The 13,375-nt window shown below is 54.7% G+C and overlaps 1 protein-coding gene across 1 annotated transcript; it reads left to right on the forward strand.

Moving 5' to 3' along the window:
* Positions 1-2,177: 2,177 nt before the first annotated feature.
* Positions 2,178-4,955, forward strand: FOXD3 (forkhead box D3; the record flags this gene model as incomplete). The annotated part of the gene is made up of 1 exon (XM_080349267.1): positions 2,178-4,955. Exon 1 carries the CDS (start codon positions 3,741-3,743, stop codon positions 4,953-4,955), a length of 1,215 nt encoding a protein of 404 aa, XP_080205393.1. The 5' UTR covers positions 2,178-3,740.
* Between the last annotated feature and the right edge of the window lie 8,420 nt (positions 4,956-13,375).

The raw sequence follows: 13,375 nt of genomic DNA on the forward strand, positions 1-13,375 counted from the left end.
TTCTCTCCTCTGCCTCCCTGCGCTGCTCGCAGTAGCCTAAAGGGATCTGCCGCCTGCACCCGCCCGGATCACGTCCAGCCACTCTTTTCAATGGGAAATCCTCTTTTTAAAAGCTTTCATTTATTTATTTCTAAATAAATAAAGGGGGGGGGGGGGGGGAGCGGCTTCGGCTCGGGACCCCCCGTTCTCCTCGCGGGGAATGAAAAGCACGATTTTCGAGAGAAAGGCTCGTTTTGATTAAATCTGACATGCTGCTGATAACTCCATGCTAATGTGAAATAATTAACATAATAGCCATAATTAAAAGCACGCTAACAATGCCATAAATTTATCACACAATTTTACTAGCTTTCTGCCCCTAACTGCTCTCTCATCGTTAATTAAACGTGTTGCCTTTTACAGAATGGATGTTTATACATTTCCAATACAAATAAATCCGAAACCATTTTGGAAACATGACCAATTTCGTTTTGCACTGAGGTCTGCCGATTTTACAGGCAGTTTATTACAATTAAAAACAAACAAACAAACAAACAAAAAAAGGTGCAAATAGACGCCTTAAAATTTAATAACTATAATGTTAAAAAATTAGGTATATTCGGAAATCTGTATCTTTAGCGCAAAGCCCGGCCGGGGGGTCCAGGCCCCGGTGTCCCCGGCCGCTAGCCCCGCTCCGGCCGCGGCCAGGGGATGTTTGTGCGTCCCCCCCGCCTTGGACGTGTTTATTTTACAGAGATTTCTCCTCTGTAGCCCCTCTCCTGCGAGCCCCGTTAGCCCCACACATTTATAACGAACCACAATGCAAGTTTAATCCAGGTCAGGTCAACGATTTATATAACTCATTAGTGAAAGTAATAGGCTTAAGTAGATGAAAGGGGACACCTTTGGTTTCTCCTTCCTTTAAAACGATTACAGAAGCAGAAATTGCCCCAGCCCTTGCCTTTCCTCCTCAATCCTCCCCACCCCCGAGGCTCAGCCTCCGGATTTATTTTTAACTCACCTCGCAGCCAAGATCTTGCTTTGCTATATTAGAATCAAATTGAGTTGTAATTAATTTCTCCCTCTCTGTCATAACTAACTCCATCCTCCCTTTCCCCGGTGCTTGCCGTGTCTCTATTTGACTCCGTATCGATCCGGACGATACAGTTTGTTTTTCTCCTGTTGCTAAATCTATCTGTCTATATGGGCGCCCACTTTCTATTTCTGGCGGTGTCATTATTGTGGGTTTTCGCCTCCGCATACTACGCTTTAATTATTTTATTGTTTTGCAGGGCGTAGGTCCTGCTCACGTTCAGCCCTTGAACTTCGGTGGGTTCGGGGGCTCCCGAATAAAGTTTCCTGATTTTTAGAAAAGGTTTCTTCCCCTCTCCACTCCGCCCGGGTGGCCTCCTAAATACGTTCAAGGGTGGGCTCCCAAATACTTTCCTAAACTTCGCCACCTGAACCCCTAGGAGCCCCAGCAGCGCCCCCGGCCTGCGGAGAGGCGCGGAAAGGGGCCGCTTCGCCGGGCCGGTCCGCTCCGTCGGCAGCAGGGATTGAACAAGGGATTAGCACAATAGAGCCCTAATCGAGGGGAAACGTTTCTTTTCACGCTAAGCACCGTAATTAATGGTATGAATCAATTAATTTGACTTTTATTGTGCCGAAGAAAAGCGCAACAAATGAAACAGGGGGCTGCGGAGTTGTTGGGTTTTTTTTTTCCTCCCTTTTTCCTGGGAGACAGTGCGGAGCGCGGGGAGGACAGCGGGAGTGTGTGAGTGTGCATATAGGTGTGTGAGAGTGTATCTGTGAGCGGCTGCGCGGGTGCGGACCGCCCCCCCGCCCCGCTCAGGGTAGCCAGGGTCACGGTCCGCGGGGCGCTGAGATCCGCCGGGAAACGCGTAAAAACGGAGCGAGGAAGGGAAACCCGCAGGGTGCCGGCTCCACGGCCGCGCAGGGAGGCAACCGGCCCTGCTGCCCCGCGGGACGATCCCCACATCCTCCCCGCGGCCCTTTCCGCGGGGGACCGGCCCGGCCCGCCCGAAGGCTCTGCGGCCGGAGCGGCCCGTCGGGCCGGGCTGAGGTTCTCGGGGCGGCCGGGGCACCGACAATTCCGAGGGTCCCATGGGGACTAGGGAACTATTTGCCTTTCCTAAACCAGAACCGCTCGTGGGAATTGTTTCCCTCCTGGCGTATTTTCCTCATTTAATTGTATTCACCGAAATCTGACAACACGTGCGAGAACTACAAGGGTATCAGCCGTACGAATTAGAAAGCAAAGCCCCGTGAGCCACCCGCGGCCGAGGTCCCGGGTGGGGATTTCTTCTCCTGGGCGCAACGGGACAGGGGTGGGTGGGCGGCCGGGCCGGGTCCCCTCCCGCCCCGCCGGGCGCCTCTCCCCGGGTCGGGGCTTACCTGGGGCCGCGTCAATACGGTCCTCACATTCACACACACTCCCTCATTTCCTACTTTTTCATATGCTAACGCCCGCAATGATTAAGTCGTTAACACCTCTGGAAAAAAAAAATAAAAAAGAAAGAGAGAACAAAAACAAAAAGAAAAAAAAAGAAAAAGAAAAAAAGAGAGAAAAAAAGGAACTGGCTAAAAGCTTATTTATTTATAGTTTCCCTTTGTTATTTTACGTCTTTTTTATTTCTCCCTGCTACTAACCTAATAGATTAATCAATAGCCATTCTCCGATCTTCCGTTACCAGCTGGTGCTGCTGTTAAGAAAAAAAAAAAAAAAAAAAAAGGAAAAAGAAAACGATGGAAAAGTGATTTCAGAGCCCAAACTTGGTGGGTTGAAGCGCTATTGCGGCGACGCATCCGCTGAGCCTGCGCTCGGCCGGGGCGGCCGCTGCCGAGCGCATCGCGGCGGCCTCCGGGCCCTTCGCACCGAGAGCGGCGGCAGCAGCAGTAGCAGCAGCAAGAAACCCCCGGTGCCGCAACTTTTCCGCGCCGGGCCGACGGGTCGCGGTGCCCGCGGGTCCCAGGGGCGGCGGGGGCCCGACGGGGCGGGCGGGCCGAGCGGAGCCGCCGCTGCTCTTTGTTGACAGTCCATGAAACAACTCGAGTTTTGCATGACTTCACAGCGGGGCGCCTGACGTCACGCGGTCACGTGGCGCCGCCTCCGAGTATATCTTTAACGGGAAAGTAATCTATCAGGCAGTCCGGACCGCCGCGCTTCCAAAGTGGCGAGCGAGGCCCCGCGACGCCCCGGCCTCCTGCCCCCGCCCCGCCCGGCCGCCGGGAGCTCCGTCCCCTCCCTCCGCCAAGGGGAGGAAAAAAAAAACACCAAACCACAACAAGAAAGAGGAGAAAAGAAAAAAAAAAAAAAGCCAAGGGCGGCGGAGCGGTGCGCGGCGGAGCCGCGGCCGCGGAGCGGAGCGGAGCGGTGGAGCGGCGGGTGCCCGCGGAGCCGCGGCGGCCCCATGCCCGGCGCCCGCGGGCGCCCATCGCAGCGGGCGGGAACCAGCGTCGCCGCCTGATCCCCGATGCCCGGCGGCGGGAGCAGGGCGCGCAGCCGGAGGTGACCGGGCGGCCAGGGCAGCCCCGCGCCGCGGGACGCCGCGGACGGGAGAGGAGCGGGAGCGGCCGCCCCATGCCCCGCGGGGACGGGGCCGCGGGGGGCAGCCAGGCCGCTCGGGTCTAGCCCCAGGGGCCGGTCGGAGGAGCGGCGGGAGGGGGGCACGGGGGGAGCCCGCCGCGCCGCCGGGTGCGGGCGGGAGGCCCCGCCGCCGCGCCCTGTCCGCCGAGCGGGGATGACCCTATCGGGCGGCGGCAGCGCCAGCGACATGTCCGGCCCCACCGTCCCGGCGGCCGAGGATGTGGATATCGACGTGGTGGGTGAAGGCGACGACGGGCTGGGCAAGGACAGCGACGGCGAGGTCGGCAGCCCCGCCGCTCTGCCGCGCCTGCCGCTGGACGAGGCGGCGGAGCTGGCGCTGCCCGCGGAGGCGGGCGCGGGCGCGGAGAGCGGCAGCAGCAGCAGCGGCAGCCCGGCCCAGGCGGCCCTCGGCGGCGCGGCCGAAGGCGGCAAGGGGGGCGGCGAGGAGGGGGCGAGCGGCGGCGGCGGCGGGGCATCGGCGGGACAGAGCAAGCCCAAGAGCAGCCTGGTGAAGCCGCCCTACTCGTACATCGCCCTGATCACCATGGCCATCCTGCAGAGTCCGCAGAAGAAGCTGACGCTCAGCGGCATCTGCGAGTTCATCAGCAATCGCTTCCCGTACTACCGGGAGAAGTTCCCCGCCTGGCAGAACAGCATCCGCCACAACCTCTCCCTCAACGACTGCTTCGTCAAGATCCCTCGGGAACCTGGCAACCCGGGCAAGGGCAACTACTGGACGCTGGACCCGCAGTCCGAGGACATGTTCGACAACGGCAGCTTCCTCCGCCGCAGGAAGCGCTTCAAGCGGCACCAGCAGGAGCACTTGCGGGACCAGACGGCGCTGATGATGCAGGGCTTCGGCGCCTACGGCCTCGCCGGCCCCTATGGCCGCCCCTACGGGCTGCACCCGGGCGCCTACACGCACCCCGCGGCCGCCGCGGCCGCGCTGCAGTACCCCTACATCCCTCCCGTGGGGCCCATGCTGCCGCCGGCGGTACCGCTGCTGCCGTCCAGCGAGCTCAGCCGCAAAGCCTTCAACTCCCAGCTCAGCCCCAGCCTCCAGCTGCAGCTCAACAGCCTGGGGGCCGCCGGCTCCATCGTCAAGTCAGAGCCTAGCAGCCGCCCCTCCTTCAGCATCGAGAACATCATCGGTGTCCCGGCAGCCAGCTCGGCCGCCAGCGCCCAGACTTTCCTGCGGCCACCCGTCACCGTGCAGTCGGCCCTGATGGCCCACCAGCCGCTGGCGCTGGCCAGGACCACCGCTGCCATCGCCCCCATCCTCAGCGTGCCTACCAACATCATCGCGGGGCAGTTCCTGCAGCCCGCAGCCCCCGCCGCCGCCGTGCAGGCCAAGTGGCCGGCGCAGTAGCCCCGGCTAAGTAGCCCCAGGCGAGTTCCTGCAGCCACCGCCGGCCGCCCCCTCGGGGGCTTCGCGGCCGCCCTCACTCGGGCTTGGAGCAGCGGGCATCGCCCCCCCCCCCCGCCGCTTGTACATATTTGTATCAAAAATCACTGACGTTGCTTTCGGGGGTTTTTATTTTTCTAAAGAGGCGAAATGATAGTCGCGATTAGGAGCTGCGAACTTTCACTTTTTTTGAAGGTTCCGACGCTCTGAGCGGTTTTATCCGAAATAAACGAACAAACAAACAAACAAAAAAAGTATCAAAAATAAGCGGGGAAGATTTTAAATATTAAACGAACTACGAACAAAACAAAGAATTTTTGAGAAAAAAAATAACAAAGGAGGAAAACGCTGTCATTCTATTATAGAAGTCTGTTTATATATGAATGAATATATGTATTCTAAATGTTATCCCTTCGTGTTGTACACAACTTTGTAAATAAATTTTTAAACTGCTCTGCCCGTCTTTGTGTGAGAAGCGTATCTTTGCGCACCCACCCGAAGGACGAGCTGCGGGGCCCGCGGATGCTGGAGAAGCGACGGGGTGAGCAGAGCGGTCTCGGAGATCGGGGTTCCGCCAGTCTCGGTGCGGTGCGGACGGGTCTCCCACGGCGGGCCGGCCCCGCGCGTACCTTCTGCCGCTTCGTGATGCTCCATCCGCGGCCGCGCAACGGCAACGATCGGCCTCGCTCGTTCCCGGGGCGGCCGCCGTGACGGGAGCAGCATCAAAGCGATTCCTTCAAAATTAAACCTTCCCCGGCAGATCCGAGTTTCCATCAACCGTGCCGTGATTTTTCCCTAAACACGTTTATTTTATTTTCTTACGGTGATTTCAGCTCTGCAGCCCGGCGCTGTGGGATCCTGCCCCTTCCCGGCCGGAATAGGTACGCTTTGGGTTGGCTTTCGTGGCTAATTATAAGGGAAATTGTTTTAAATAAAAAACGTTGGGGCGATCTAAGTAACGTTTACTATTTATTTTGCTGGGTGGGAAAGATAACTGAAGCCGCGCCAGTGCGGTGTCCGAGCGCGGATCTCTCGTTCAGATCGGGAAAATAATTGGTGTTAAAGAAGCGGCTCCGTTCCCATGCAAAGGGAACGGCCTTTACCAGCTAATTCCTAATAACCAAGTTTTAAGGGCAGCTGTCAAAATATGTACATTTGTGTGCATTTTCGGGCTAAAATAAAGAGACTGCCAGGATGAAAAAAAAAAAAAAATCTGTAGCGCGTTACAATATTTTAAACCCTGCTTTGGGGGTTTAGCCTGGCGAGATCTCGGGCATTCAGTCTCTCCTGTTCACTGACGGTGGTTGGTACTTTTTTCCTTTTTTCTCTCCCTCGCAAAACATTGAATTTTGGTCGCCTTTGGAAACCTTCGTGGATTTTGCTTTTCTGCCCAAATAATGCGCTGTCTTTGTTAGGAAAACCGGCGGCGTGAAATGCAGGCGGGATGCAGCAGGCACCGGGTTTCGCATCGGGAGGAGCTGGACGAGGCGCTTATTTCACCTCTAACACCTGCTGGGAACAGCGGATTAAAAAAAAATAGTAATAAATAAAAGTGTCCTTGCCTTCCCGGTAAGCAGTAAATATTATTTTTTCCTAAGTAAATATTTATACCTCCGCATACATGGACTAAAATAAAACAAGCAGCTTAGTGATGAGATAGTTTGAACTTTATAAATAAGGACTCGCTAATCATCTGACACTAAAAGGGAGAACGGGCACCTGAAGCGAGCGGGCATTCGGTGTCAGGCAGGGCCCTACATGGACACCCGGAGAAACCCAGCGGATCTAAATTTGTTTGTACGTGGCGGCTATAAAAGTAACAAGTTGTTTCACAGTTGTGTCTGGCTAATCGGTTTTACACAAACAGCAAATGGTAGGTGATTTGTACAACACGCGCGGAGGTTATTTCTATATTTAGCGGATACCCCTGGGAAAGAGAAAGGAGCCTCTGCTTGAATTCACTTCTAGGCTCAAGAAGCTGCTGATCCAGGGCTTCCAGAGGACACCGGATAACAGGAGCTCATTCCATTCCCCAGCCTTTGTTACTTATAAAATTACTCGCTCATATTTCCCCACATAGCAGCAATACCTCGGGCTCGGCATCTGCGCGCCGGCGGCGGTGGAACCGGCAACTTTCCTACCCGCCGCCTCCCTCCGCCGCGGCCCCGGGAAGCGCTTCTCCCCCGGTTACTTCCGTCCTCTATTTCTCTCCCCCGGTTTCTCCCCGATCGCCGAGGAGAGCGGCCGGCTGGACCCTGCGGTGCCGGAGACACCTTTCTCGGGGAAGGCGCGGCGGCGGCTCCCGGGACCGGGCAGCACCGGGAGGCCGCGGGGCTCGAGAAGGTCCGCGGCGGCGAGCTCACCGTCTGGCCGCTGCCTCCCCGCAGGAGCCACTGGGGCCGCCGGGTCGGGAGCGGCAGCGGGGCCCTGCGGGCAGGTGAGAGCTCCCGGTGGCAGCGGCGGCGGCGGAGCTGCAGTGGCGCACCGGTGCCTGCAGGGGGCGCGGCGGCTCCCATTGCACCCGCGGGGAACGGGCGCGCCCCCCGGGGGCCGGGAGCACCCAGGGGCACCGGGAGCATCCCCGGTGCCCGGAGCCGGCGGGATGGGACCGCGCTGGGCGCGCTTTTGCAGTGGGTCGCCCGAAGGAGCGCCCCGGCGGGTCGCGCAAAGCTACCGGCAGGGCTCGGAAGTCCGGGGGTACAAGAAATTGGTCCCTAAACGGGGGAGGGTTTGCAGTCAGCCGGCGAGCAGCTCTCACCGCATGGTGCTGCCCCGCTGAGAGCGGCGGCGGGCTGGGGACAGCCGGGGACACCATCTCCCGGCGAAGTTTCCGCAGCCGCTCGCTTTAGCCAAACAACAGAAAGTCTTTTTCTACTTCTTTCTCTTCTTTTCCTTCCACAAACTTGTCGGACGCATATGGCAAAACTTGACACGCTCGGTGACAGATGCCTATTAGTATAAGACGTGTCATGTCGGTCCCTGGAGTGTATTGAAAGTAACTGGATCCTAAGCACCGGGAAAATGACCGTCCTCGCAGCCTGGAGAGTTTACCCAGAGTCATCCCCCCCCGACTCCCCCCGCGACCCCTCATTATTTATTACGATTGCGGACCCGCTGCTCTCTCCGCCTGGGGAAGGTGCCGGAGGATGTACAATAGGGTGGAGATACGATCTGGCCCTAATCCTCTTAACCAGCACGTTGCTTGAAAAAGGGATGAGATGGGCTCATCAGGACCATTTCCTCGGCTGATGAGAGTCTCCCGGGGAACCCTCTCGCTTTCGCAGCCGGCAGGGCCGAGCGCTGCGCGGCCGCGGGAGTTGCGCTCCCTCCGCGCTAACTGCTCTCAACGCCGCCTATTTATAGCATAATTGATCTCTCCCCGGACACAGAGCGGGGCTGAAAGTTACAGGCTAATGGCTGTTGAAAGACAGCGGCGAGCATTTGAAAAGGCAGGAAAATGTCTTTTGCAGTTATTTTAAAATGTATATTTATCGCTTGTGGACGTTGTTGCTCAGGCAAGAGTTCCAGCCGAGGCAGCACCGGGGCCGATGATCGTGTCCCCAGGGGGTGAGGCAGCGTGGAGCTCCGGGGGACAACTGGAGACCCCGCTCCGGAGCCGCGGCAGGGCAGAGCTGAGGCCGGGAGTGCCGGTGTCAGGGGAGGAACCGGTCTACCGGAAGCGTCCTGGAGGGCTACGGCGGGGAAAGGCCCCTCAGAGACCTTTCCCTCCGGGTGCTCCGACACTGTCTGTCCCGCGGAGAGGTGGCCGGAGGAAATAATCCACTAGTGACACCAGAAACCTTTGGGACGCGGGCAGCGTTTGAGGATGGCCCGAACTTCGAGGATGTACCTGGCGGGTACCGGCTGGGGTCCACGCCAGCAGTACCGGGGGAATTTTGCCCGGGTAATCGCGCACCGATCCGCAAATCCCCAGCGCCCCCAGAACTGGGCTCCTCGCCGCCGGGCCGCTCCGGTTCCCCCCTGTCCCCACCTCGCCGTCCCGGGCTCCATGTCCTGGGCCAGAAACAAAGGAAGGGAGACATGGATTTCAGTTTGGGAAAAGGCCATCCCTTGCACTTCGCGGGGCCCTCTTAAGTCTCCCACGCCGGGAAAAATGCCACAGGGATTTGCTTTACGAGAATAGGGGTTTTTCTTCCCCCGCTACGGGTGTGGGGCAAGGCGGCTGTTCTCGGGGGACTGGGGAATTCAACAGGATTTTGCCTCCCGTGGCTTCTCGGGCAGTTTTGCAGGAGGTCCCTCGTGTCTGAGATGTGCTGGAGGCCCGTCCTCGCCGCTCCGGGGAGCTCAGCATGGTCCGGGGAGGCGGAAAACCAACCTGGTCGTTTTGGATGAGTACAAGTGATTCGGAAAGGCAGCGGCTGAGGGAACACAGGGAGCACAGCGCACAAGTTACGCCGCCCAAGCTCGCGGCTCCGTGGCTGCGGACAGGGCTCAGCTGGCCTTCAGCGCATCCCCCGGGGCTGCGTTTGATACGCACCCGCTTAAACCTCCGCGGATACACCGTCCGGAGCCGTGCGCACCCCTGTCATCCCTGTAGCCTCCCTGCCCTTGATAGCACCTAGCCGGGAATCCGTGCAATTGGCCAGACACTCGCCATCCAGTTTTCTTGAGAGCCAACACTTGTATTCCAGGGACTTTTGTTGAATTACGTTTTACTAGTCCTAAACCATTAAGCGTTATGTACTTAAAAGATACAAAGCATAGGTATTACACCCACAGAAAGTATTGTAGTCAGTGAATGTTCAATGTAGCAGGTAGAGATGAACTTAGCACGTCTTCCAGACTGAACTGGGAACAGACTTTCAGCCATAAAATGCACTTAACAGTCTATTTAATAGTGGCGAGGTCCTTGAAAATGCAATATCCATGCTAATCTTGCCTTTTTCTAAATCAGGAATGAAAAATAGGTCAGTAAGGTAAACCTACCACTTCCATTTAAAATGTGACATTTAATCTATTTAAATAACTAAGTAAACTTTATTAATTCAGGGTTTGGTAAGCAAGCTGAGTAAGTAGGCACCTCGCAACTTTATTGAGACGATGAAATGTGAGAGGGAGCCTCCCTGAACTTCAGGATTTATAAAATCCCCGTTTCCTTGAGCTTCAGTAAAATGAGAAAAGCCGGGACAGGCGAAATGCGCTCCGCCTCTCGTCTGCAGTAAAGAATGAAACGTTTTCCGGAGGACTCGGAGCATGGCAGGAATTCAGGAAAATAAACCCAAACCTCCCGCCTTTCTAATTACTTTATTAAGTGCTAGTATTTCAGGAGAAGAAAAGGGGGGAAACACACAAACAAACAAACCCACACAATTTCCCTGCAGGTTGTGGTGGTGGCTTCGAGCACATTTAGTTCTGCTCCTGCTTTGGAAAGCAAGATGCGATAGCGCAGGGTTTCACAGCCCGGCTGTCCGGCCGCACTCGCACCTCCCGCCTCCCCCAGCCCGACAAAAGTGCCCGCTGAATTCCGGGCGATTTTGGAGTGTCGGGAACCCAGGAAAAGGTCAGATGGTGAATCTACAGTCGAAAAAGGCTCTGGAGTTTGTTTCCACATCACGGCTCAGCTCAGAAACGAAATCCTAAATGAGTTTGGAAAGCAACTTTCGCCTCTGCCAGGGCTCCCATCCTCCTTTCTCGTTAACTTTCTCGTTAACCTGACCGCGTTTCTCTTCAGATGTATGGAATACCCGGGAGATATGTGCCTTCCCAGCGTTCGGCTTTCCATCAACCCTCCGAGCCGGGCTGGGGGAGAAGAGCCAGATCTGCTGAAGCCTCGCGAGAACGCCAAGGGTTAAGAAAAGCCGTTTATCTGCTCATTATCGGCTTCTCTTCACTACCGAGCACCAAAACCAAGCCCCGCTTGTCTCCAACCCCGCCGTATCAATGTGTCCTTAATGCCTTTTCCAGTCATTGATCTGGTCAAAGTCACCGCAGAAATACTAGTGACAGGGACTCAATTCCAGGCGACGTGACCAATGCAAGGATTTAGAAAGCATTCAATAAAAAAGCTTTCCCGGGGAGTGAATGATTTCACCTTGCAACACAGAACGCTCAGCTAATTGAAATAATGCACTTGAATGTGCAGCCGTGCACATTCCACACCGGCTCCAGGGCTAAATTATCAATAACCTGCAAGGTAAAACCTAAAAAAAACCTAAAAACTCAAGAGTCAGGAGCCGGCTTTAGGGAATTCCGGGCATGGAAAATCCTGGAGTAAAGAGTAGGAGAAAAGAAGAGAGAGAGTGGGAGAGGAGAAATGAAAATAGGGACATTATCGCTCAGGCCTGGGCTGGGAATTCATTTTGAATCACACATTTCCAGTGTCTATGCCACAGCCCGGTGGGGTCCGGGACGTGTAACTCCTCCTACCTTCTAATTTCCTTTGTAGTTGATGGATTTTTTAGGACTATGCTTATTTTACAGACTTGTCTTCTCCAGAGATCCCTTAGAATCTTAATATCCTAAAATGGAAGCATTTTCTTTAGCAGCAATATGATTGAATATAACAGATTTTGGTAAAACAGGTAACATTTGATTATAACAATCCACCATTTTGAATAGAATGATGGCTCCAAACACCACGACGGGCCAGCAGACTAGTGAGATTTTTACATTTACCTACGTAAGACTAGAAACTTCCAGTCTTTTCATGCCCTCCTGCCTGAGGTAACACAGGTGACAGTTGCTGAGAGCACTGAAATCATGGCAGGTGTGAGAGGGATCACGATGTCCAAGTGATTTGCACTAAATTGAAAAATGGTTGGGATAGAGGAAATCAGTATTCTATATGGTACTAGACTAGAACTTTAAGGAAGAAAAGCCATCTCTGGTGGTATGAAACACCGTATGTTGCCTAATATTTAGGTATTTTGAAAAGAACCCACACATCAAAAAAAAAAGAAATGAAGAATTTTGTTTTTCTATCACCTCTGTTTACTTTGACATTTCTATTGTAAGTGATCAGATACTTTGTGACTGTACTTCCATTTTGCAGCAGTTGGGTTTAAAGCCTTTACAGCTTTCAGTTCTGGGATTCCAGCCCAAGGTAAGAACCATCTGGAAGGCCCACAAAAACCTCAGTAGGTGGGTTTAGTTTTAAAAATCATCCCTTTTCTACTTAGTTTCATAGGCCAACCTCAGTTAGACACACAACCAGAAGAAAACCACAGTCATCAGACAGAGACTGTACTTTTAAATATCAGCAAGGGTTTTATAAAGATGATCTAGGATCATTTATGTTATGCTATATACTTTGTCAAGTCCTTAATCACAGAGGGTGAAACTGAAGGGCTGTAAGAGAGGCCCACGGTGCCCAAGATCCTTCTTCTCCAGGTTGGTTCCCAGATATTGTCTCCCAGGCATAAAGAGTGAGGAGCTGCTTCCCAGTTCTCTGGTGCAGTTGGACAATGAGTCTTCCAGCTGCTTCCTTCCTTCTGGAAAAACAAACAAACAAACAAAAAGCCCACAAACAAACAAACACCCCCCCCCCCCCCCAAACAAAAGGTTAATTTGTAGCCTGAATAAACAGCCAGTTTTTCTGTGTGTCAAGACTACACTTTTCAGCAATAATACCTCAATATTATACCTCCTCACTTTCCTTAACTGCTGCGATAGAGACAGAAGCATGACCCTAAGGGATGCATGTGAGCAGGGTAAATTAAAAAAACATCGAATCACAGATTGTTAGAAATTGGAATGAACCTCAAAAGATCATCCAGTCCAATCCCCTCACTGGAGCAGGAACACTTAGATGAGGTCACACAAGAATGTGTCCAGGCAAGTTTAAATATCTCCAGAGTAGGAGACTCCACAACCCCCCTGGGCAGCCTGTTCCAGGCTCTGTCACCCTCACTGAGAAGAAGTTTCTTCTCAAATTTAAGTGGAACCTCCTGTGTTCCAGTTTGGACCCACTGTTCCTTGTCTTACCGTTGGTTGTCACTGAGAAGAGCCTGGCTCCATCCTCCTGACACTCACCCTTTACATATTTATAAACATTAATGAGGTCACCCCTCAGTCTTCTCCAAGCTCCAGAGCCCCAGCTCCCTCAGCCTTTCCTCACATGGGAGATGCTCCACTCCCTTCAGTATCTTTGTTGCCCTGCGCTGGACTCTCTCCAGCAGTTCCCTGTCCTTCTGGAACCAAGGGGCCCAGAACTGGACACAATATTCCAGATGCGGTCTCACCAGGGCAGAGTAGAGGGGAAGGAGAACCTCTCTCGACCTGCGGACCACCCCCTCCTAATACACCCCATGCAGAGCATCCGGTTCTGACAGCACCAGCGGGGTGAAGCTGAGCCCGGAGCTGGCGCCGTCCGCTGAAGCTAAAGCTCCTCGTTAAGCTCTCATTCCCCACACCCCGAGCGGGTT

The sequence above is a fragment of the Nesoenas mayeri genome, assembly GCF_963082525.1.
Source record: "Nesoenas mayeri genome assembly, chromosome: 8".
Lineage (NCBI taxonomy): Eukaryota > Metazoa > Chordata > Aves > Columbiformes > Columbidae > Nesoenas > Nesoenas mayeri.